Source organism: Gopherus evgoodei, chromosome 6 (assembly GCF_007399415.2).
Source record: "Gopherus evgoodei ecotype Sinaloan lineage chromosome 6, rGopEvg1_v1.p, whole genome shotgun sequence".
NCBI classification, from domain to species: domain Eukaryota; kingdom Metazoa; phylum Chordata; order Testudines; family Testudinidae; genus Gopherus; species Gopherus evgoodei.
This window is the reverse complement of record NC_044327.1, coordinates 94778412-94802413: the sequence shown is the minus strand read 5'-3', so window position 1 is coordinate 94802413 and position 24002 is coordinate 94778412. Positions and strand designations below refer to the sequence as shown.

Below are 24002 nucleotides of genomic sequence, written 5' to 3'. Positions count from 1 at the left end.
GAGTGGGCAGAGAGACCTCCGCCCCCACTATATCAGCAAACGTTTCTACAGTAGACCTGGTCCTGGGATTTGTATAAAGACTGAAAAAATGAGATCTTGTCAGAGGTCCTGAGGAAGTTTGGGGGTTTGACAATTGGGGGGTCAAAGATTTAATAATTGCCATGGAAGGTGTTGGTAGGATTTTGGTAGCTGAGATGAGGATGTCAAAAAAGATGTGGCAGCTAACAGAAGAGGGTTTGACAGTTGTAGGAAGGAGGAGGAGTGAAGTCGGCAGGGTAGAAGACCCACACATCTGAGAGAAATGTGGAGAGTACGTCAGGGAAGGAACTTGGGACAAGGAGGTTCCAAGGCAGTGAGGGGGAGGTAGAGAGGAATCTGTTGCAGTTGATGCTTTGCATGGGTGGGGGGCGGGGTATGAATGGGAGGGACTTGAGGGTGAGAAGGATTTGAAAGCTGTGATTAGTATATGGTCACTTTTAAGAGAGTGCAGGGACACATTTTATAGGATTGCAAGCTCTCAATGTATACATTTGATGAACTGTGTGTGTGATGATCATCTCTTAGAATATGCCCACACCAAACTGGTCATCTCACCTCCCTTCAGTTGTCACGGATGACAGTTGGGGGAATAGTTAATTTATCTTTCTCCCCATGTGGTGTCCTCAGGAGGGGCTGATATGTCTTCCCTGCTCTGGGGCTGTGACAAGTGAAGACGGGGGGAGCTCCTTTTTATGGACACCCAGTCAGCCAGTAGCTTTAAAATCCCTCTTAGCAGCTGTTCCCTAATTGCTCTACCTATAAAGGGTTAAAAAGTCTCACTGCTATTTATAGGTAAAGGGAAGTGAGCGGGCACCTGGCCAAAAGAGCCAATGAAAGACTAGAACTTTTTAAAATTTAAACAAGACTCCTCTTTTGTCTGTCTGTTGTTGTCCGGGGAGAGGCAGACAGGGCTGCAGTAATGCTGTAAGAAGCTTTGGGCCAGACATGAAAAATCATCAGTATCAGACCTAGAAACTACTCATCTAAAACCCCAGGTATGTAAGTAGATTAGGAAATGTCGTGATTAGGTTTATCCTTTTTATTTCTTTATGGCTTGTGGGCTCCTCTGTGCTAACCTCAAATGCTTTTGGTTTGCTTTTAACCTTTAAGCTGAACCTCAAGAAAACTATTCTTGATGCTTAATCCTTGTAGTTACTCTTTTAAAACCTAGCAATAGCCTGAGTTTCCAGATATATGTTGTTCTTTTTAAAAAAAATAAAATTTATCTTTTTTAAGAACATGATTGGATTTCTGTGTCTTAAGAGGTTTGTGCACATGTTGTTTAATCAGCTGATGGCAACAGCTGATTTCCTTTTTTTTCCTTTCTCCTTCTTTTCTTTTCTTCTCCAGGGGGGAGTGGGGGGGGTGAAAGGGCTTGAGGGTACCCCACAGGAAGGAATTCCCAAGTGCGCCTTCCTGGGTTCTCAAGGAGGTTTTGCATTTGGGCGGTGGCAGTATCTACCAATCCAAGGTCAGATAAAAGCTGTAACCTTGGAAGTTTAATACAAGCCTGGAGTGGCAAGTATTAATTTTCAGAATCCTTGCAGGCCCCCACCTTCTGCACTCAAAGTGCCAGAGTGGGGAATTAGCCTTGATAATGGCTATGATCATGGGGGAAAAAGCAGTAACCTACATTCCATGATCCTTTCATTAAATTGGAGGAATTGAAGAGTGCTGTTCCCCACGCAGAGGAAGAACACAATTAACTGAACAACTCAGGAAAGCTCTTGTCCAGGCTTCGGCCTTTGTGTCGTAATCTCAGTGAGATGGTGCCAGCAAGTTACAGTCTCCAACAATAGCAGCCAACAGAGATTACGTCAATAATGAATTTGTTACCTTTTTTTATTTTGAAATTAATATTTGCCAAACCTGTCCTATGCACAAGATCTTACTGAAGACTAATGCCCAAGATTAAAGCGAACTTTTAAGAACAAACACATCTTAAGATGTATATAAACAATAAAAGGTTAGACCATTTGTCAAAGATGTAAAAAAATATTTTTTTAGTTCCATAAATCTAAAACAGCTTGCTAGATTTACTCTAAAGTGGCCTAAAAAAAGTTATCTTTTGGCCTCGGTCTAAGCAGAGAACATTGAGGACAATAGAAGAGTTTTGAGAAAGTTTAAAGTGGATGGAAAATTGGGCTGTGAATGGAAACATCTTTCAACCAAAACTATGATGTCACTCCCTATACAACTATTTTGGGAGTAACATTAATAAACTGAATCAATAATCAGTATCAAAGAGTATCAAAGAAAAAATTGGTGACTTCCAGCTCATTTCCAAATATATTATTAATCATAACATCAACACACATTTATCATGTGTCAAGTTTTCTCAAATGAGATACACAACACTTACTAAACATTCAGCTGTAATACTTAGTCACTCAAGTCGGGCCTTCCAGTCAGGGGTGAAGTACACTTACAGCACACTGTGAGGAAGCCTGCGCTCATCACTACCACTGTACTCAATACAGGAGTAAAATAAGACTTACTCCCAGTGCCTTAGCCTTCAAAGACACTACATTCTTGGCTTGAATCTGAAAAAAATGCAAAGCTACTTTTCAAAGCGGTGAACAGCATCATCCAAGAGGAGAGTTCCTAACACTAAACTCACTATAATAAAACCCTATTATATGCTGTACATGGAACCAATGCAGAAATAATATAAAGGTGTTTTTAGTTTTAAATCTTAAATGACACTTTTTTTAATAGAGTGAAAGCATAATTGATGTTCATGCTTATTACCTGAGACGCCACAATGAGCATGATCATAGAGATGTCGTCGGTGCATGGCAGATTTCTTGTAAATAACATGGGGACGACCACTTTCATAACTAAAATAACTGGAATTTTCAGTTATATTCCTTAAAGGCTCAATGAAATACTCTTCATCTTCTGTAGCAATAACGCCATGCTTAAGGAAGAATAAGAAGACAAACAAAAACAACTAGTTACTGTTTCTCTGCAAATATCCTTCATTATAAGACAACATTTTTTTGGTGTGTGTCAATCAGCCTTTTTTTCCCTCATGAAACAATCTATTGACAAAGATGTTCCAGAATTATATGATTCATATCCATTAAAAATGATGCCAAGCCAAAATGGCCTTGTTCAAAGAGTGAACACAGTGTCTCTCTATGATGGCATACCGAGAGATGTTTTAATGCCATACATTGCATCAAAAGAGAAAAAACTTACATAACAGATTTATTTTAGGCAAATATTATTCAAAGAAACCACTGCGTTTTGTATCCAAATGCTGAATTCTAACACTATATTGCACTTCTTTAGGCTCAAATTAATAACATTCATTAATTTACACTATTTATGGGGTACTTTTTAAATATAATTTTTACCTCAGAATTGCACTACAGATCTTAGGCAGATCATGATTGTAGCAGATTATTCATTAGTTTGGATTCTCCCTAGGAAACTGATCATATTTCCAAATTTTACAATGCATGAGAGAAGACCTTTTATTCTTCATTACTTCCATGTTTGCAATCTCAGATTCTCATGAAAGGGGAGGTGGTTAAGGAAGGAAAGGAGACATGTCAGGTCAACTCCACAAATTCCTACATGCCTTAATATGTGGATTTTCAGCCATTAAAACTGAATTTAGAAGAAATAACTCCAGCTTTGGAGCTTCTTTGTATGTGGAAACACTAGGGAATTGCCTTATAGACATAATTCCACACTATATCTGCCAATCTGAAGATTCCAGTCTCTAGTCAACATCTAAAGGCTTTGGAATTGATGACAATCTTTACAATACAAGAGAGAGAGGTATTGAACAGCAAGAGGATTGGGAAGCAGGAAGTTTCAAATTCTAACCCTGGTTCTGTGGTCTTGGGCAAGTCACTTAGGAACTGATGCTATTTACATTCAAGGCATTATAAAGACTATGTTGAAGTCAACCAGAGCTAGACATAGTTTTAAATAGTCCATTTGGTATGTCTACACTGAAGGAAAAAGAACCACTTTGCAGCGGGTCTCAGAGGTTGGATCTACAGACTTGGTCTTGAGGGGCTTGCACTACGGTGCTAAAAATAGCAGTATAAACATTCCCGCTTAGGCTAGATATTGGGTTCTGAGACCCACCCACCAGGTCTACAGACCTAGTCTCTGAGACTCGCTGCCACGGGTTTTACTTTGCCGTGTAGACATGGTCTGACTATTTAACTGAGCACACTCAGCATCTCCTAGATGGTGCTCAGTACCTCTACTTTCAAAAATTAGCACATACGCTATTGTCTCTCGGCAGGTTGTGTAACGTGCATGCAGCAAGATTGTAAGGAGTCATTTTACAAGGCTGTAACGTTCACCTAATGACTTACAGAAACTGCCAGATGTACCACATCCATATTTCAGTAGTTTGTATATAGCTTGTGAAGTGCTGTGGGTCACTTTGGAAACGAAGGTGCTTTATATTTGTACCTTATACATTTATTTTCAAAGAATATGAGCACATATCCTAAACTGCACACCCAGTTTTGAGTTGCCTTTTCCTACATGGAAACCGTTACTGTAAATGCGCCTCTTCTACAATAGTTTTCACTACGTGTTCACTAAACTGAGTTACTTCACAAAAGAAATGACATCTGGGCTCAACTTTAGCCAGAATATGCTGGTACCGGACCTCTTCCATATTGCCTTCTTGTTGTTCCGCATCTAAGTTTTCATTTAAAATAAAAATGAAGGGCTAAATTCACAAAAGGGGCTCAAGCACTTTACCCCTTTAGGCACCTAAGTACAACATTTAGGTGCCACTGGCACTCACAACCCCCCTCACCCCCCACTCAGCTATTACCTAACTTAAAGTCACTGTGTTTCCATCAATAAAAATCCCTGCAACATTTCTGCCAATGGGCATGTGCAAAGCCACCAAAATCCTGACATTGCCAAGCTGCTCAGCATCTAATGCTCCTCTAAGCTCAAGCAGGATTCATAAGCTAGACGTTCTCTGTCTTGGCTGTCTGGCCAATCCAGTAGGCATGCTCTGAGTGTGCCTAATCCACATCAGACAGAGAGGAGGAGATGGTGGCCAGCCTTTATATACAGTAGGCCAATAGTTAGAGCACTCACCCAAGGTTGTGGAAGATCCAGGTTCAAATCTCTCTTCCCCCCAATTCTGATGAAGGACTTAAACCCAGATCTTTCAGCTGCATGCCCTAACCACGGCGCTATTGCATCATTCTCACTCACTGACTGCTCCAAAGACTATTGAAGTATGTCATACAAAATGATACAGGAGCAACTAAAAGAGATCCATTCAAGAATATCCTTCTATAGCCCAGTGGTTAAGGGGGGAAGCCCTGCCCTAGGAGGCAGAAGACTTAGTCTTAGTCTTCACTTTTAATCTGATCAAAGTGGCATTTTAGGATTCTAGCATCCAAGATGAGTGCTCTAATCACTAAGGTAGTGGATATATGCAGGGTAGCAGCAGCTCCTCCTCACTTTTTCTTTAGAAAGCACTGACCTGGCTTAGGTGCCTAACTCCAGGTGAAGGTTCATGACTCGGCATCCCAAGCAGAGACAGATGCCTCACTTCCTTTGAAGGGTGGGGCTTAAGCAACACCCCTCCCCTCAGCATTTCCTATTGGCTGTTTTAGGCAGCTCTCCATTCAGCATGCTGGCTTCTGTGAATCCCTGTTTTAGGTACCAACACATAATGCAGGGAGCTTAGGAGCCTAAGCTGAGGTTGTGAATTCCACTCGGCAGCAGGTTGCCTAAAGGTTAGATGCCTACATCCCTCATATAAATCTAGCCCTAAAGCCTGGTGTACACTTAAAATTTAGATTGACATACCCCTGACAGACACAGCTATGTCAAGCTAACCTCCTGTGTAGATGCAGCTATGTCTCTGGAAGAATGCCTCCACTGACCTATCTACTGTCTTTCGGGGAGGCAGTGTTCCTACACTGATGGAAAAACCCTTCTGTCAGAGTAGGCTGTATCTATACTATGGGCTTATGCCAGGATTGCTACGGTGACATATCTATGCCAGTATAGTTCACATAATGTATGAACTGAGTCTCTAGCTGTTATATGGTTGCTGAGATAGCCTCAAAACGATGACCCTAGCGTAACAGATGGAGTGACATCTGCTTATGTTTACAGAACCTAAATCTAAAAGACAAGATCTGTTCCATTCATTTCAAATATTAATGATAACACTTCAAATTTCAACATGAATTCACTGCTCAGTACATGTAAGAAAAGAGAGAGAAAATAAATACTACAAAGATCTGCAATCTACTATGAGTAAAAACCCATGGCACCACCAGTGAATATTGCCATACTTTTCTACCTCAAATCAAGAAATTCAACAGTAGGTATCTGGCCTAGCCTATACCTAGGTTGCACTGGTTTAACTAAAGTTTAGTTTTTAAAGTGATTTTGTTAAAACAAGGACAAAAACTCTGTGTCTATATATCATGTTAAGCCTGGTATATATCATTTAGCTTGCATCAATACATTTATATATGCAAACTAAACAGTTATAACCAGTTTGATACAGGTGTACCCATACAAGGGGTTTGCGGTGATTTAACTAAATTGATTTTGAAACATATTTTAGATAAACCAATGCAGCCTCTGTATATAGTCAATGATTATATTAACAAAAATACAGAGCAATTATGATCTTTACAATATTAGAAAGTATATGCATTTAGAAATGTTTCCAGTTTGTACACCTTTTTTAATGTTTTTTGGCTAATGAATTCTAGGAATTATGCTACTACATCCGAAGTGAAACTTTAAAGCACACTTTGGGCCTGCCCTTCCACTCCTTAGTCAGGCAAAACTTGCACTGACAGCAATAAGAAGTTTCTTTGAATAAGGAGCGTGAGATTGAGCTGACCATTAAGTAATTAAACTTTTTTATGTTTTTTAATTAATTTTTCATTTTGTGTTTTCTATTCTATTTCTATTCTACATAGGTTTTTATACTATACACCTTTACCCCAATATAACGTGACCCGATATAACACGAATTCAGATATAATGCAGTAAAGCAGCGCTCCGGGGGTGTGGGGCTGCGCGCTCTGGCAGATCAAAGCAAATTCAATATAACACTGTTTTACCTATAACATGGTAAGATTTTTTGGCTCCCAAGGACAGCGTTATATCGGGGTAGAGGTGTATTCATCACCAAAGAATCTGAGTGACTTCCAGTAAAGCACTAAGCAAAATGACTACACATATGTCACATGTTGTTTGTTCTCTCATCCTCACCCCAGAAAGAAAAGCATATGGAGCGGGGAGTCTTGTTTTGGTAGGGAGTATTTTTGTTTGCTTGAATATACACAGTACATGAGTTAAACCTCAAGGTCCAAAACACGAGTAAAGATCATCACAACGTAAAAGTGACCTCTAAGAAATTTAATAAAATGTTAATCAAGGTAGTTCTATAATTGATGGAACATCATCAGCATAGCATATTCTTAAGCATCATTTGGAGGAAGAGATAGTGACCTGGAGAGGGACTGGCACATTGTGGAATCTAAACAAAGCCATTTTTATAGACTCAATGTCCTGCTTACTTTGGTTTGGGGGGAGGCAGCCAGCATACATTTCTTAAGGGTATGTCTACATTAGCCGCTGGATCGGTGAGCAGCGATCGATCCAGCGGGGATCAATTTATCGTGTCTAGTCTAGACACAATAAATCAACCCCCAAGTGCTCTCCCGTCGACTCCTGTACTACAGCGCCACAAGAGGCACAGGCAGAGTCGACGAGGGAGCAGCAGCAGTCAACTCACTGCAGTGAAGACACCACGGTAAGTCGATCTAAGTATGTCGACTTCAGCTATGTTATTCACATTGCTGATGGTGCCTAACTTAGATTGATCCCCCTCCTCCCCAGTGTAGACCAGAGCTAAGCTGATGGAATTTTGTTAAATTTTTTTGCAGATCGTCATTAATAAACTTAATTTATGGCTTGCAATTAAAGCTGTCTAATGGAAAAGAAACATAATTTTACTAATAAAATAGTTTTTCTTAGGGTTTCAACCAGCTTCCATTATAAAACCTTAATTATGGAGAGGCTACCATTTCTCCATAATGGACAATACTCTATTTTAGCCCCCTATAAACTTCAGCTTTGAACACTGGTTTGGCCTGAAAATTGTCAGATACCTGTGAAGGCAAAAGAGAACATCTTTGCAAAGGGAAGGAGGGGGAACCACATCACTGTGTTTTTGAATTACAGATTACTCAAAAATTACCATGATTTCAAATATTGTCTTTTTAAATGTTTTTGTCTTTATCTAGTTTACTAACACTCCTTCAAACTTTCCATGTGGTTAAAGTTCCTTGAAAACTCAAGTGCTGTCTATATATATGGAAAAAGATTTCAAAACTAAAAAAAAAATATGGCTTTTCTGGATAGTTTTGGTCCACTCCTGTTCCTACTGAATTCAGTAATAGTTGTAAACCCAGTCCTGTACCTGCTGAAAACCTATTTCCTTGTTTTTATGAATTTGAGGTTTCTAAATGATGTTATAGGTAACTATGTTGTTAGGCAGCAATCTTAACTGGGTTTTGAAACAAGTTTTTTGGGACGAGGTGTTTGTACAAGTTACCATTTAAAATAAACCTATTACAAAAATATTATGGATGACATAATTTTCTCCATTGGGGTAAAGCATAGAATTAATGTCTGACTTTTCATATCTTCCCAGAGAGGCCCAACATGTTGCTTTCTCTCTTGTTCTTCTGTGAGGACAAAACATGAATAAATAACATATTTCTGTGTATTAGGCTATGTCTATACTACAAGCTAGGAGTATGATTCCCCTGCTCATGTATAGATACTCACACTAGCTCTCATAGAGCTAGCCACTGCTGCTACCTGTGCTACTGCAGCTACCCTGCTATTTAGACACACACTAGCTCTCACTGAGCTGTACACATTTGTGCACATGAGCAGGGGAATCACCTCACCAGCTGCTACTGTAAACGTAGCCATAGTTTGCTCCCTATATTGACTGTGCTCTTTCTGAGACTTTCTAATCCACACATCTAAAAGCATTTTAGCAACTGAGTAAATAGTAGCTTTCCTACTTTAATTTGTACACATATGTATTGTTGCTTGACAATAATGGAAGCTTCCTACAGAATTTTCCACTGAAAGTTACAAATGTGCCAACATAAATATAGCTCCACCCACTCCTCAACCGTTCTTGCACAGTACATAGATAGTTGCACATTCATGCTGCAAATGACTATGTTTGTATGTGTGCGCTCATTTCCCAGTAATTACATACACACACAGGACAGCCTGTATATGATCTTGTGAAAGCTAAGCTCACACACGAAATACCTATTTCCATCAAAGGGAACTCCACTCAGACAGATCTAGAGCAGGATATGATCTGGGTTTTAATCTTCATAAATCAAATAATATTTTTAAATGTCATCCAAAGAGTCATATTTAAAATTGATTTAACCTCTATGAAAGTATTTAGTTGTGTTAAATGGTAATTACTTTAAAAGATGGACAAGGCAGGTGAGCAACTCAACATGAGCTTCCAGTACCAGATGCTGTCACAAAAAGGGCCAATGTGATCCTTCAGTTTATAAACAGGGAAGTAGTAAGGAGGAGTATAGAGAGGATTTCTCCTCTGTATACTGCAAGGTTGAGACTGGCACCAGAATACCATGCACAGTTCTAGTCTCTGCATTTTTAAATGATGTTGCTTGACAATGGTTCAGAAAGGAGCCTAAAAAATGACTCTGGGGCCGGAGAAAATTCCTTACACCTAGAGACTTAAAGAACTGCTTAGCTTATCAAAAAGAAGAATGAGAGGTGACCTGATCAGAATGGGATCAAGTGGGAGAAAATACCAGGTACTAAAGGACTCCTTAAACCTAACAAAGAAAGACGTAACAAGAACTAATGGCTCACATTTACCAGTCAGGGTGAGTAACCATTGAAACAGACTACCAATGGAAGCTGTGGATTCTCCATTTCTTAGTGTCTTCAGATCCAAGCTGGGTGCCTTTCTGGAAATTATGAGTTAACCCAACTTTAGTCAAATACAAGTTATTGACCTCAATGCAGAAGTAAGTGGGTGAAATTTAAGGACCTGTGATATGCAGGAGGTCAGACTAGATGATCTAATAGTCCCTTCTGGTCTTAAACTCTATGAATATGAATCCTATGAAATGTTAGGATAGAAGAAATGACAGTATATAATATTATTCTCTGTTTGCACTTCTAAACAGGGTCTTTATGAACTTAGTGTGTGTTACTTTGAAAATGACAGGTTGTAATGAACAAAAAATATTTTTCATACAACAACAGAATGAGGCTTTCCTGCCATTATACCTTGGAAGTAGCTAAGTAAGAACATCTCCCCTTACTTCATTAGAGACTTCTTTCTCCATATTCATGACATGTTTACTAAAGTGAGACTTTAAACTGAGACTCTTGTTGGAAAAGGAATAATTGCTTACCTGTAATTCTGTTTCCCTGACGATATCATTTGACTGTATTCCTACTCTTGGGTCTCAGCTTGTCAGCCTGGGACAGGGTAGATTTGTCTCAAAGGCATCTGGGCCTCTCAGGCACAGCCTTATTCTAAGATCAAATGCTAGTGCCTCAGTACCTTCAAGAACATTTTGTTTTAGTTCCTTGAGGAGGGGAAAAACAAGGCTCCTCACATTCAAAATATAATAGATACCAAAGGCTATTTGTGATAGGAGGAAACTTTCAGGGGAAAAAAATTAGTAATTGAAAATGTAGGCCCATCCATATATCTAAGAGGAGGAAGGCATGTGAAGTAGGAATTCAAACAAATGACCTCTCCAGAGAAGTAGACTTGTCAATAAGTAATTATTCTTTCTTTATCACACTGACTTGGTTCCTACTCTTAGAGGCTAAAAAGCACAGAGCAGTCTCCAAAAACCCCATTTTAGAGGATTAAAATAGTTTTAGACAGTCCAGAGAATGATGGAGACTTCTCAAATTTCCCCGAAAAAACAGATGCTGGGAGAACTAGAAACAGAGCAAGATTAAGGCACAGGCTAGAACCCCAGCTCCTGGAGATTTGTGATTACAGTAGAATGTAAGCTTTCAGTGTAAGAATGTATGTTTCTACTCCCAGTGGTGGGAAGGAAAAGTTTGAAAATATGACGTGACAGTAACTGATTCAGTGACTTCTGCCTGAAATGGCAGAGAGCCTGAAAAAATAGCTATGGGATGGGTTCATCTGAATGGGGTGTTAACTCCAAAATCCACTGCTGTGGAGGGCCTGCCAACATCATCCAACAAAGGAGTCTCTGTGTGGCAGGAGAAGTGTGCAGTGAGCCCAGCCAAGAGTGCAGTGAGATATCCCAACAGCTCAAGTGTAAGTTCTGGAGGGTCCCCACCTCTTTGAAAGAGAAGGGGAAAGAGAGCCTTACTTCCACCCCTGCTCCTGCTTCTGGGGAGTGAAAGGAGCCCCATGCCACTGTCTCAGCCTTTCTGGGAGGGGTAGTGGGCTTTCTGACACTGCCATTCGAAGTAGGAGGCATGACCCTGGTGAGGGGCAGGCCCACAAGAGAATAGGACTTGAGAATTTCCATTTGTGATGTGCTTGGGGACCCATAATTACCTTAATCCAGCCCTGGTTGGAAGAAATACTGAACAAGCATCAATAGCCAAAGACACCAAAGATAATGAATTAAATAGGAAACCTGACACTTAAAGTTAAGTGTCAACACTCTGGAAGCACAGTGTGCTGAGAAGGCCAAACTACTGACAAAACACTGAGACTATCAACCTACTGAGAAGCCAAAAGAATGTCTGAGGGAAGTGACAAGGCCAGTGACCAACAGATACTTGCTGAAGTCACTGGAGCATGTGAACCATGCAAGTCAAAAGGTACTCCCTATCTCAAGGAGATGACAATAACCTCATGATGCCCCCAGCTACGCAGCTAAAAGCTTTGAAGGAAAGCTAGCACCGGCAAATGAGATGGCTAGAGGAGAAATCAAATGGTATAGAAATGGTGTCCACACCAGTGTCGAAGTCTGTAGGGGTGGCAGACAACAGGGATCATCTAGAATGACCCCAGCTCTGACAGGGAGCTTGTGAGCTGGCTAAGACCAGACAGGAACAAAAATGGAACGTCCAGAAGGGCACTGAGGCACTGTCATTTGATCTCAAAATGAGGTGAGCCAGCCTGTGTCTCAAAGGACAAACATTTCTGAGTGTCAGGGCATTTGGGCATGTACACTAGCAAGCTGAGTCCCAAGAGTGGAGCTCCAGTCACTACAGTATCTTTAGAATACAATCTACATGCCGATAACTCAGTGTATTAGCATAAGACACATCCTTAAAGATGAAAACACATCCTTACAGATGAACTGCAAAGGTAAAGTGAAATTGAAGTTAAGCCCAGAAACATGTATTGTATGCCCTCACTCACCTGGCTCTGGATGCATTTAAACACAGAAATACATTTTAACTAAGCTTCTTAAATATGACTTTCCCCCTTGAAATCCTTCTGCAGGAGAAGTGCCCCAGAATGCATCACTCTGATAACACAGATACAGTTAGCTAAGTGAACTTCAATCTATCTAGTTAGCTAGGTTATCGTCTGGCACTCTGTTCTGTAATAGTAGACTTTTGTTACCAATGATATCACAGGGTGCATTATTCTATGACACCTGCAGGGGAAAAAAGGAAGTGCTCAAAGTAATTCAGAGAAAAAAATATTTCAACATTCTGCACCTAATACAATAAAATCCTAATCTTTGTTGGGGACCTCTACAGGCTACTGTAATAGAAACAGTAAAATAATAAAATTTTTGCAGTGGATAATAGCAACATGTATTTTAAAATTTACTACAGCACTCAGTAGACTCTTGGTTTAGTACTTCCCAATCATAATCTTTTATTTTATCACTTTGTAATTCCCTAGCCTATTGTTATTTTTAGGCTTCAATTATAGTATTAGGTGTCGCAGCCCTAAGCCTATGCTCAAACATGGCATCTGTATGGCCAATTGTCGGTCAAAAGGTCACATTGGTACCGTGTACAACACCGTAGTGCGGTGTGCTACATTATAGTGCCGTGTGCATTTTTACACGCCTTTTTACCTGGTCACCTGGGGTCAGGCTAGTGCCTTGTGCAAAAATACCAGCGTGCCGTGTGCATAAGGGTAGCGTGCCGGGTGCAGATCCTGTTTATGTGGAGGGCTCCAGCTCGGAACCTGGAAGGCGAAGGAGCTAGGGACCAATCAGATGCTAACACGAGTAAGAGAGCTTTCAAATAAAACCATGTCTCGAGCCAAAATCTACAGGAGTATCCGCATGTTAGCTGAAAGACTTGGATCCTCCTTCCAGCTAGAAGGGTCTCCTGCGGATTTAGCCAGCTCGGGATGGGTGGGATTAATTCCCATCAATTCGTTATGCTCTCAGTGTCTGTACTGCTGGTCAGCTGCGCCTGGAGTGTGGTATTTGTATTATAATTTCTGTAATATTCTGTTTGCTTAGCCTCTTCTCTTTTTCCCTCCCTTATTTGGTACAGAACTGTATATATTGTTGTTATTTGGTGCAAGTTATGTATATAGAATATAAAAGTTAAATTGTTGTATTAATTGCTATTGTGGTTAATTGTTGTATTTTACAGTATTTAGTTAATGTGTGCACAGTTTATTTAGTTTTTGTGTATCTGTTCTGGATTTTAGTAAGCAGTTAATTATAAATTGTTTGATTTCTTGTTGTTGGATGTAAATAGATTGTTTCAAGTTGTGTAAATATTCTTGTTCTAATAGTATTGTTAGTTGGTAAAAGCGCTCCTCCCCAGCCCAAGTTGCAACTCATTCCCCATCAATAAACGGCCATGTGGTTTTGAACTTTCAATCTGTCACATTTTGATTTTCCTCACTCGATCAAAAACTTACTCAAAACTGCACTGGTCTCAGACATTAGGGAGTAAGACTTTTTCCATATCAGAACTAGTGCTGAATGACCAAGAGTTTCATCAACAATGAAAGAACAATTTACAAAAACCATTGTAAATACTTGGATTTCTAACACTACTGTTACTTTAAGCATTTTTATTTGATTTATAAATATAAAGATCCTGTAAAAAATGTAAATTACTTTGTGGTTTTTCTATTTGCAAAGGGTTCTGCTTTCCTGTTCACTACCTGGGACTGTAGCACAGAAGACTTCTAGGCCAAAGAGTTTTCCTTCCTCATTATTTATTAAAGGCATTTTGGACCCAATACGGAGAGGTGCTATATACCCTGACCTGGAAGTTCATGCCAGTCGGTCCATTGCAAAAGGCACTCAGCACCCATAAGACCCAGTCAATTTTATTCCTGGAGTTTGCAACAGTCCTGACAAATCTAATCTCACTCCATAACTAATCTTGCAGCCCTAATACAGGCACTGGCAGCACTAAAATTTTGTCTGAAGTAGGACTACAGGACTGGGCCTTAGTACTTAGAATAAGTACTTTTCCTCAGGAGCCAGATCTCAGTTCCTTGCCTTTCTGTATGTTTGCTTCTTGCAGGAACTCAAAGAACATAAACATATGCTAATTAAGTTCTTCCTCTATATTTTAAAGGGGAAAGTACACTAAAATATATAATATGCACTTACCAGACCATTGCAGTTGCTTAAAGCCACTTTCGTGGTGCTATGCTGGTCTTGCAAATATCCTGTGTAATGACAGTGGTCTAACAAATCATGTTTCCATTTAGGTCCATCTTTCCCCCAGTATTCTACTGTAAAATGTTTGGACACCAAATCTGTGTTGAGAATCAGGTTTAAATGAAAGTGCTTGCCATAGGCAGAAAGTTTAAAAAATAATTTAGATGCTTGGTCATAAAGGTCTGTACTCCTCTTCCTTCTGCTTGAGGGTTCATCATCTTTCACAGTAAAGCTGAGGAAGGCTCCATTTTGATCAACCCTTATTGGGACTGTTAGTTGGTAATGTTCAAGGTAAGACAGGAATTCCTCTTTGTAATCACAAGGTAAGCCAGTCCAGGAAATGGGCATAAAAGAAAAGAAAATATAACAGGAAACAACAAGTAGTAGTATAAACATTAACCACAGCTGGCTAAATCCCATCACCCTCATGAGTGAAAGTTGATTGCAAGTATATACAAGGTGAAAAGCTTTGCTAAATAAAATCAAGGAAAATATTCTATTTTTAAAAAGAGTCAGTAAAATTTATGCAGGTCCCTGTTAATTTGATGTCACTAGAAATGCAAATATTTCAAATTCACTATATATTTTTCCTATTTAACCTACTATGTAAACATTTGGGGCTACATTCTACACTGTGAAGAATGTATATCTACCTATTATTTCATTTAAAGACAAAAACTATTAGATCCACCTGCAAAAATAAAAACAGTTGCAATGAAAAAATATCTTTGTAAAAACATTTAAATGTATCCTCGTTTCACTAAAAAAAGTCTACAAATGCAAATATTTCAAGATATGTTTTAGACTCTTATAGTTTCTGCAGTTTTAAAAAATGTTTATGAGAACATGGCCAGTCTTTAACATGCTATTGCATTATGATTAAATTTAATTTGCGGGACTTTGTTATAGTTAAAGTTAGAAATAAAAGAAATTAAAACATCAATCTCAAGATACACTTTGACCTAATGGGTTTCTCTGTAAATGAACTTTCATCATAGGTGCTGGAACTAGGAGTGCTGGGGGTGCTGTCACACCCACTAGCTTGAAGTGGTTTCCGTCATATACAGGATTTGCAGTTTGGTTCAGTGGCTCTCAGCACCTCCACTATACAAATTGTTCCAACACCCCTGACTTTCATGGTAATAAATTATGAGAAAACTACATAAGTGTCAATATGATTACTAGCTATTTATATAACAATGGCTTAGGAAAGCATCACCTGAAATTAGTACAAAAGGGATATATCTTTCCAGCTATAAAAGTGGGACCCCTACCTTGAGAATTATATGAAAGCCTGTTGTCACTGTGAAATTCCGATGAAGCCATGACTAGGCTCAAAATCCAGGTCAACGTCTTCCACAAAATTTCCATAATTTAGAAAAAAAGGGTTTGGATTTTTTTGGAGGGCTACCTATGTGCTATAGAGTTAACTCCACTCCAGAATCGCACCATAACAGGGATATTTATTTTATATTTCTTCCAAAATAATTATTGGATGTTCCACTTTTTGACAGGTACTCTTTTCCAACAACCTGTGCTTTCTTCTATATCTGCAGTCATTTTCTCAGTTCAGAAATAAGTATGTTGTAAAATTCCTTTAGATATCAATAAGGTGTCAGACTTGATAGTTATTAAACTCTGTCCATTTCTTTACCTAAAAAAAGGAAAAAAAGACATGTCAAAGTAAGGTCTACTTTAAATTGGAAGATCTATACAGCAAAAATGCTATCCAAGTGTCATGAATTACTATATAGTTGGCAATCAAATTTGAACATTGTTGCTTGTATGGTCTAAGGCCCCAATCCTGCAGAAACTTATACACACACTTTAACAAACATGTACAAAGCCTAACATATTGTTTTAAATATAAATGCTTGGCTCACTGTAGTCAGTGCAATGTTTCATTGATTTCAATAGTGGATAATTAGACCCAATATGCTGGCAGACGAAGGAAGAACCTGGGAATGCATCATAATGTTTTCTGACAGAGAAATTTATGGTTATCTGACTTACAACATGAACATTATTGTTATTATTATTATTCATTCAGGGCTCACCCTGAACCCCTTATGCAGGCAAAATTCAGTTTAACTTCAATGGAAGTTTCCCATGTGTTTCTGCTAGACAATTAAGTTAATCATTTGAAATTATTAATTGCATTAATTTTGTGTTTTAAATATTAGCAAAGACATTTTGTATATACAACTCATCATTTAATGTATTTGTACACACTTTAATAATTTTAGTATGCTGGGAACTGTACATACTGTTGATAATGACACATTACGAAAACGCTGGTCTTAAAATTTTATACAGCCATCTGTAACACCTGCCTCACACCAAGCTCTGTGGCTCCACCAGTAGTCACAACAAAACAATTGAAAACATCTTAAATAAAAATACCCAACATCATATGAAGTCACTCTAACATCTACAGCTGAAAGGAACGTACGTTACCTCAGAATTGTAGCAAAACAGAAGGTCTGCTCTTACAGCTTTTACTCACACAAAAAGTCCTATTGAAGTCAGTGGAATTACTTGCATGAGTAACGGTTACAGAATCAAGATCATAATGTGCAGCACTGTTCAAAGTGTATGTAACAGGTAGCTTAGAGGGCCAAGCGGCCTAGTGGTTGGAGCACATGGCTCTCAGCCCCGTTGGTTGAGGAGACTCAGACTTGGATGATAAGGGGACCCAGGCCCTCCCTCTCCACTGGGTCCCAGTCCATGGCCCTGTGTACATCAACCCCTTAACAGGGCAAGGCCCTCCCAGCAGGGAGTCAAAATCCGCTGTCGTGGGTTACTTCCTACCAGTCTGTTCAGTTTGGTGCATGGCCCTGCTAGTCCAATTTGCTGGGCAGCTCCTTCCTATAGGGTCCCCTCTTGGGTCTTGGACAGCACCTTGCCGCAGTCCCAAGCTCCTTTGGGCAGGGCAGCCGGAAGTTGGTGAGGGCGACCCCCACAATCTCACTGGGGTTCTCTCACTCTCAGGTGCTGGAGTGTCCTAAGTCTTCCTTGCAATCTCCCTTGGCTGGGGAAACAGCATTTACTGCCTGGGGGCTTCCTTGGTTGGCGGGCTAGTGCTCCTTCCCCTTGGGTAGGGAGGCAGCTGGTTCCTGCCTCTTTGCCAAACTGAGCCCCGAAGTGAGCCAGGTTCTCTTCTTTCCCCTCCCCCGCCCTTCCAGGCCTGGCATTGGATGCAGGTATAAAGGGGCAGAGATAGCTGAGCACAAAGACTCTCTTTAATCCCTGCTGTGCTGGTTGGCAGTTTCTCTGCTTCATCACAGTGTACAATTAATTTATCAATAAACTCAACATCTAGTTAGATCAATTTATTTATTAGCACTGTAGTAAAGACTAGCCATGTTCTGTAACCAGTGTTTAAAATGTAGCTAATTATTGCTACATATTACACACATGATATTGTTATTTTAGCTTTCTTCTCAAAATAGCATATAGTATTTAATTATGGTATGATGAGGAAATAACAGTGATATTAAAGGATACTTTTCAAGTAAATGGCAAGTCTAAGCTGGTAAGGTCTTTTATCAGGGAGAACAGGGGGATTTAGTGTTGTAACTCACAGATTTTAAGCCCCGAAAGGACCATAATGAGCATCTAATCTGACTTCCTGTATAACACTGGCCTTAGAATTCATTTAGAAACATGTTGTTTATTAAAAACCACTTGGTTAAACTACAGTTTATGTTTTAGATAGACAGTTAATCTTTATTTGAAGATTTCAAGAGATGGTAAATCCACCACATTCTTAGATAAACTGCTCCAATGATTAGTTACCCTCAATATTAAAAAGTGTGCCTTACTTCCAATTTGGATTTGTCTAGCTTCAATATCTAGCCACTGGATTATGTTCTGTCTTTGTCTGTTATTAAAGAGCCCTCTAACTATCAGAAATCTTCTCGAACGCAGGTACTGATAGACTCTGATCAAATTGCCTCTTAATCTTCTTTTCGATAAACTATGGCTCCAGCAGGAGTTCTTTAAAGACCTGAAAATCAAGAAGAAATCCTAAAAAAAGTACAAACAAATGGACAAATTGCTAAGTAGGGAACAAAATAATAGCACAAGTATGTAGGGACAAAATCAGAAAGGCTAAGCCACAAAATGAGTTACACCGAGCAAGGGACATAAAAGCTAATAAGAACAGGCTCATTAAATACATAAGGAGCAAGAGGAAGATGAAGGAAAGCATAGGTCTTCTACTTAGCAGAGTAGGAGCTAATAACTGATTAAATCAAGAAGGCTGAGGGGTTTAATGCCTGTTCTGCTTCAATTTTCACTAAAAAAGGTTAATGGTGACTAGATGTTCAATATAATTAATATTAACAAGAGAGAAGGAACACAAGCATAAGAGAGAAAGAACACATAAAAGAATATTTAGACAAGTCAGATGCATTCAAGTTGGCAAGGTTTGATTAAATTCATCCTAGGGTAGTTAGGGAACTAGCTGAAGCAATCACGGAACCATAGAACTCATAAAGGACAAGTGAGGTCCCAAAAGACTGGAGAAGGGCAAATGTTACACAGATCTTTAAAAAGGAGAATGAAGAGGGCTCAGGGAACCTAACTTTAATACCTGGAACAAATTATTAAATAATTTGTAAGCACATAGAGAATAATAGGGTTATAGCACTAGCCACCACAGATTAGTCACGAAGAAACCTAATTTCCTTCTTTGATGTGGTTACTGGCTTAGTGGATGGGGGAAAGCTGAAGACATGATATATTTTGATTTTATAAGTCTTTTAACACAGGCCCAGATGAGATTCTCATAAGCAAACTAGTGAAATATTGTGAATTAAATTTCTATAAGGTGGGTGCACAACTGATTGAAAGACCATACTCAAAGAGGTCCCTTCCAGCCCTACATGTCTACAATTCCATTGAGCTTCTTAAATCTCTCACTGTCAGGCAGGTTTTTCAGGCCTCTAATAATTCTGTAGCTCTTTTCTAAACGCTTTCCAGTTTGTCAACATCTTTTTTAAGGTGTGGATAAGCAAAACTGGATACTGTATTCCAATAATGGTCTTGTGAATGCTCTATACAGAATTAATATCACCTCTTGACTCCTATTTGATATTCCCCTCCTTATGCACGCAAGGATCACACCAGTCCTCTTAGCCACAGCATCACAGTAGGGAGCTCATATTCTGTCTGTGTGTATGATGTATTGTCCTAACAGCAGTTTCCTTCAACTGTAGAGCCAAAGGGGGACTAGATGGCTCAAAATACTACTAGTAAGATATGGTACCTTTTACCTCTGGGTCATTTGTTGTAATTAACACTGGTCAGTAGTAGCGGCCAAAATTTGAACAAGCAACCTAGAGACCAGTGGCCTGCATGAAATGGGTTGACGGTCTCAGTCTAAGGGCTTGCCTACATGACAAGCCAAGGTGTGAATCTACTGTGTGCCCGCTTGCAATGCAGTAACATCCTATGTAGACATTGCTACAGTGCAGTGAAAGTCCTGAATAGTCCCCTTACTATACTTTAGGGGACAATTGTTCACACAACAAGATCCCCAAGAGAGTTAGTACACTTGATGGAAATTTCACTGACTTTTGAGTCTGTTTTCCAGCAGCATTGCAGTTGATGTATGCACTATCTAAACAGGCCACTGGTGTTTTTACTACTGCTCCAAGTCTTAAGACTGAGAATGGACATGGAGGCTGAACCACACTCTCAACTCTAGACTGGTCCTTCCAAAGCCCTGGGGAAGTGTGTACAAGCTTCCACTGGCTACTGCATACCTGTTCTGTGAATAAATTGAGGATTTCAGTCTCCATTGCTATCAAGCTGATACCTTTTATCAGCCCTAAAGGTTCATTAATAAATAAATAAATTGTATAGGGAATGAACTATATGCATATCCAAGGTAATAGTTTATGATTTCATTTTCTTAACATTTATCAAAATGCAACAGCTACCACATACATGAAAACACCATGCTAGAGTGGTGAAGGAAAAGACGCAAGAAGTATTTCGAAATTTGAGATAGGGCTGGTAAAAACTGTGCACACAGCAGGGAGCTCTGTCTTCCACTGGTTCCAAACGTCCATTTTTTCTTCCCAGTTATGCTACTGTTCAAATGCATTAACTATGAGTGGCCATACCACCATATAGCTACAATGACACACAAGGGTTTCCTTTTTCACTCAGTGAGGGCTAGTTTGTAGAGAGGGAGCCACACGCGGCGCTACTTGTCCCGCTGCAGGCTCACTGTGGTCCAGGGAGCTTTGGTTTCGACTTCCTAGAGGCAACCATCCTATATTTTCGGGTGGGGGTGTAGGTGAACTCAAGGGCTACCTCCAGTGACCTAATAAGAGGCACACGTCTCATAAGACAGGTAGAGCCCCCGCCCATGTCCTTCTTTCTCCCCTCAGCCTCTGCCGCGGGCAACAGTACTGAGCTGCCTCCGCTCAGTCACCCTGGGACGCCAAGCTCAGACTGATCGTTCTCCCACAGCGGCTCGTTCATCCCAAACAGCATCTCCAGGCTAATCTGTCCTCGCACGGTATTAGGTCTTGCGGCAGCACCCGAAGTCCAATAACCTCTCATTAAACGACATCAGGGTATGTCAATAAACAAACCATGGGTTTCAGTTTGGGGGTGGGGGGATCAGGCATTATCAGTAAAGAGCCCCCGCGTAGAAGAAATTGAGGGAAATGACATATTTGGAAGTTATGCCTACAGCTTAAAATAACCTACAGTTATTGCTGATCATAAAGATAAACCACATTTCCTCTTCTCAGGAGTAACGTCTCTCGCTTCACGAGCAATCTTCTGGTTAGACACACATGGCTGGTCGTCAGCTGTATCTCTGGGTAAGGAGCAAACACTGTCTAGGGCAGTGTTCTATACTGATCAAGGTGCAACCCCTCCCCCTTCCTTCCGCTCACTCCCGTTCGCTACTTCTCACACGCAAGTCACAGCGACTGGCAGGGCTTGGGACAGAGCCGTGTCTTGAAAGGACAGGAGCAGTCAGTGATCATTGATAGTGCGATTGGTTGCTAAGGAAATGAGGCGGGAGGGGCAAAGGAGGACAAGTAGGGGGTGAGAATAAAACAAAAACAAAATCAATTACAGGTATTGGGCTATCCATGAAAAGCACTGCCCTGCTTCGAAAACCCGAGGATTAGAGAGAGATTTGCCCCTGGGAGTTATACAGACTTAAATAGCGACACGCAGACCTCGCTTTAGAGGTCTTGTTTAAAAGAAATGTGTGGGGGAGGAGAAAATGCAAGAAAAGTAAACACAAAGGGGAAGAGGGGGCTTTGCGACCCACTTATTAATCAAAAACCAAAGCAGGAACAACCAAAGTGCTGCTGTGTGTGTTGTAATGTAAACCACCAGATCAGCGACCACCTTGGGGGAGAAACAAAACTGCAGTTATCTGAACGGCATTTTCCTCCTAGTCTACCCCACTCCTCCCCTCAAGTCATGCCAAACTTTATGGGGGGATCAGCTGTCAGTTTTATGTCTAAAAACCCGGACTAGCAACTAAAATATTTTTTAAATAACCTCACATGAAATATCAGCATGAAAGAATATGAGAGATAATCAAACACACACACTCCCTTAAAATTATAAAGAAGAACCATTCTCTTCCCCAGAGAGACTGAAGGGAAGAGTCTAGCTGCTCTGGTGGAGTTGATCCTAAAGTTAACATTCAGCAGCTCATTTCCAGACAGCAGCGCTAAATCTATTTGGATAAAACGCGTGTGACCCAGACACTTGGCATGTGGCCCAAATGCGTTGCACCGGCAGCCCAAATAAAAACAAAAGTCTGAGACGCTCGCTCTGTGTGTGTTTCTCTTTTTCCTCTTGTACAATGAAAGAAATTAGCAAATACAAGAACTATACATACATCACCAGGAAGCGGGATTTCAATTATTCCCCCTCTAATAAAAAAAAATCCTTGGAACAGTGTGCCATGCAATATATACACAGCCATACACCGATAAATAAGGCTCCGGGGGGTTAAGAGTCTAGCAAATCCCAAATGGCTCGAAATAAATCAAAAACACACGCTTCCATCTCGCTGATTAGCCTATTAAGAGCTTAACATCTCCTAGAGCATCAGGCTGCAGCTATCACATTAATGCGGACCCTTTGAGTCCAGACACAAAATATGCACTTGTCTGACCGCTTAAATAGACACTGACACGACACGACAAAATACTGGAGTTTTTTTTTTAATCGAATCTTTTTTAAAAAAGGTTTTGACTATTTTCCACCAATTTTTTAGTCTAAACCTGAAAAGGTTTTCTATACAATATCACACTATTCTTTGCAATAGAAAATATCTTCCACCCCCTCGTAATCCTCAGCCTCAGAGGTTTTTCTCTCTGAAATTATTCCAAATCCACCTCGTTTAGAGCCGTATAACCTCTCCCATCCCCCAAAAGATCTACATGTATCATTATTCAGCAGACAAGAAAAGCACAAGAAGTTTCATTGAACAGCGTGAAGTCTTTTCTTACCGTTTTCATCTTCAATTTCTGAAATAAAGTAAATTTCAAACAATAGAGATAGCACTGTACGAGTCCCGTATTCCTCTCTGCTTTCCCCCTTTTTCAAGCCACACCAGTTATATTCTCCAACAAAGTGAAATCCTCCAGTCTTCCCAAAAGGGATTTTTAGAAAGCGGACTGACTTGGCAGAGAAAGGGATGCCATCAATTCACCCAATTTATCACCCTGCACATTTTGTCTTTCCAACCGAAAAAGTTAAAAAAAAGGGGGGGTGCTGGAGGAAGGAAAAGGCTTATTTGGGGGCGGAGGTGAGTACCCTCTTCTTGGCCACCTTCTTCTGGGCAAAGCACCATGTGAATCTCACCAGAGCTGGAGGGCAAGAAAGAGAAAGGGAGATAGAGAAAGCAGGCAGGGAGGACTCAAGAAAGTTTTGTTGAAGTAGCTCTAGATCTCTTCTCACTGCCGGCCTGCAGCCAAGTTTAGAGCTCCAGCAGCAGAGGGAAGTTTTGGCAGCTTTGCCTGGGAGGCTGAGCGCACACTGACGTCAGTTTGCAGATGTGCCTCTGGCTCTCCTGGCGCTGCTGCGCATGTCGGGCCCATCACGTGGAGGGGGAGGGGGATGCAGAGGTACAATCAGGGTAACCAAAAAGGGAAAAAGAAAAAAAAAAGCGAGACAGAGAAAAATCATTCACAAGGTACAATGTAAACTTGTCCTCTAAGTGAATGGGAGAGAACCTGGCCCTCCAGCCCTGCCCGAGCCTCATGGCACCTCACAGACAGCTCCAGGCTGGGGTGTTGTGCCTGGGCT

The 24002-nt window shown here is 40.3% G+C and overlaps 1 protein-coding gene across 1 annotated transcript in view; it reads right to left on the bottom strand.

Moving 5' to 3' along the window:
* Nucleotides 1-23708, bottom strand: part of ADAMTS6 (ADAM metallopeptidase with thrombospondin type 1 motif 6) — a 309713-nt gene extending 286005 nt beyond the window's left edge. Inside the window, exons 1-4 of the mRNA XM_030567610.1 lie at nt 23204-23708; nt 15974-16353; nt 14649-15007; nt 2791-2959 (exon numbers count right to left, since the gene is read on the bottom strand). Coding sequence (XP_030423470.1) covers nt 2791-2959; nt 14649-15007; nt 15974-16070 — 625 coding nt within the window. The 5' untranslated portion in view covers nt 16071-16353; nt 23204-23708. The remainder of the gene's footprint in view (nt 1-2790; nt 2960-14648; nt 15008-15973; nt 16354-23203) is intronic.
* Between the last annotated feature and the right edge of the window lie 294 nt (nt 23709-24002).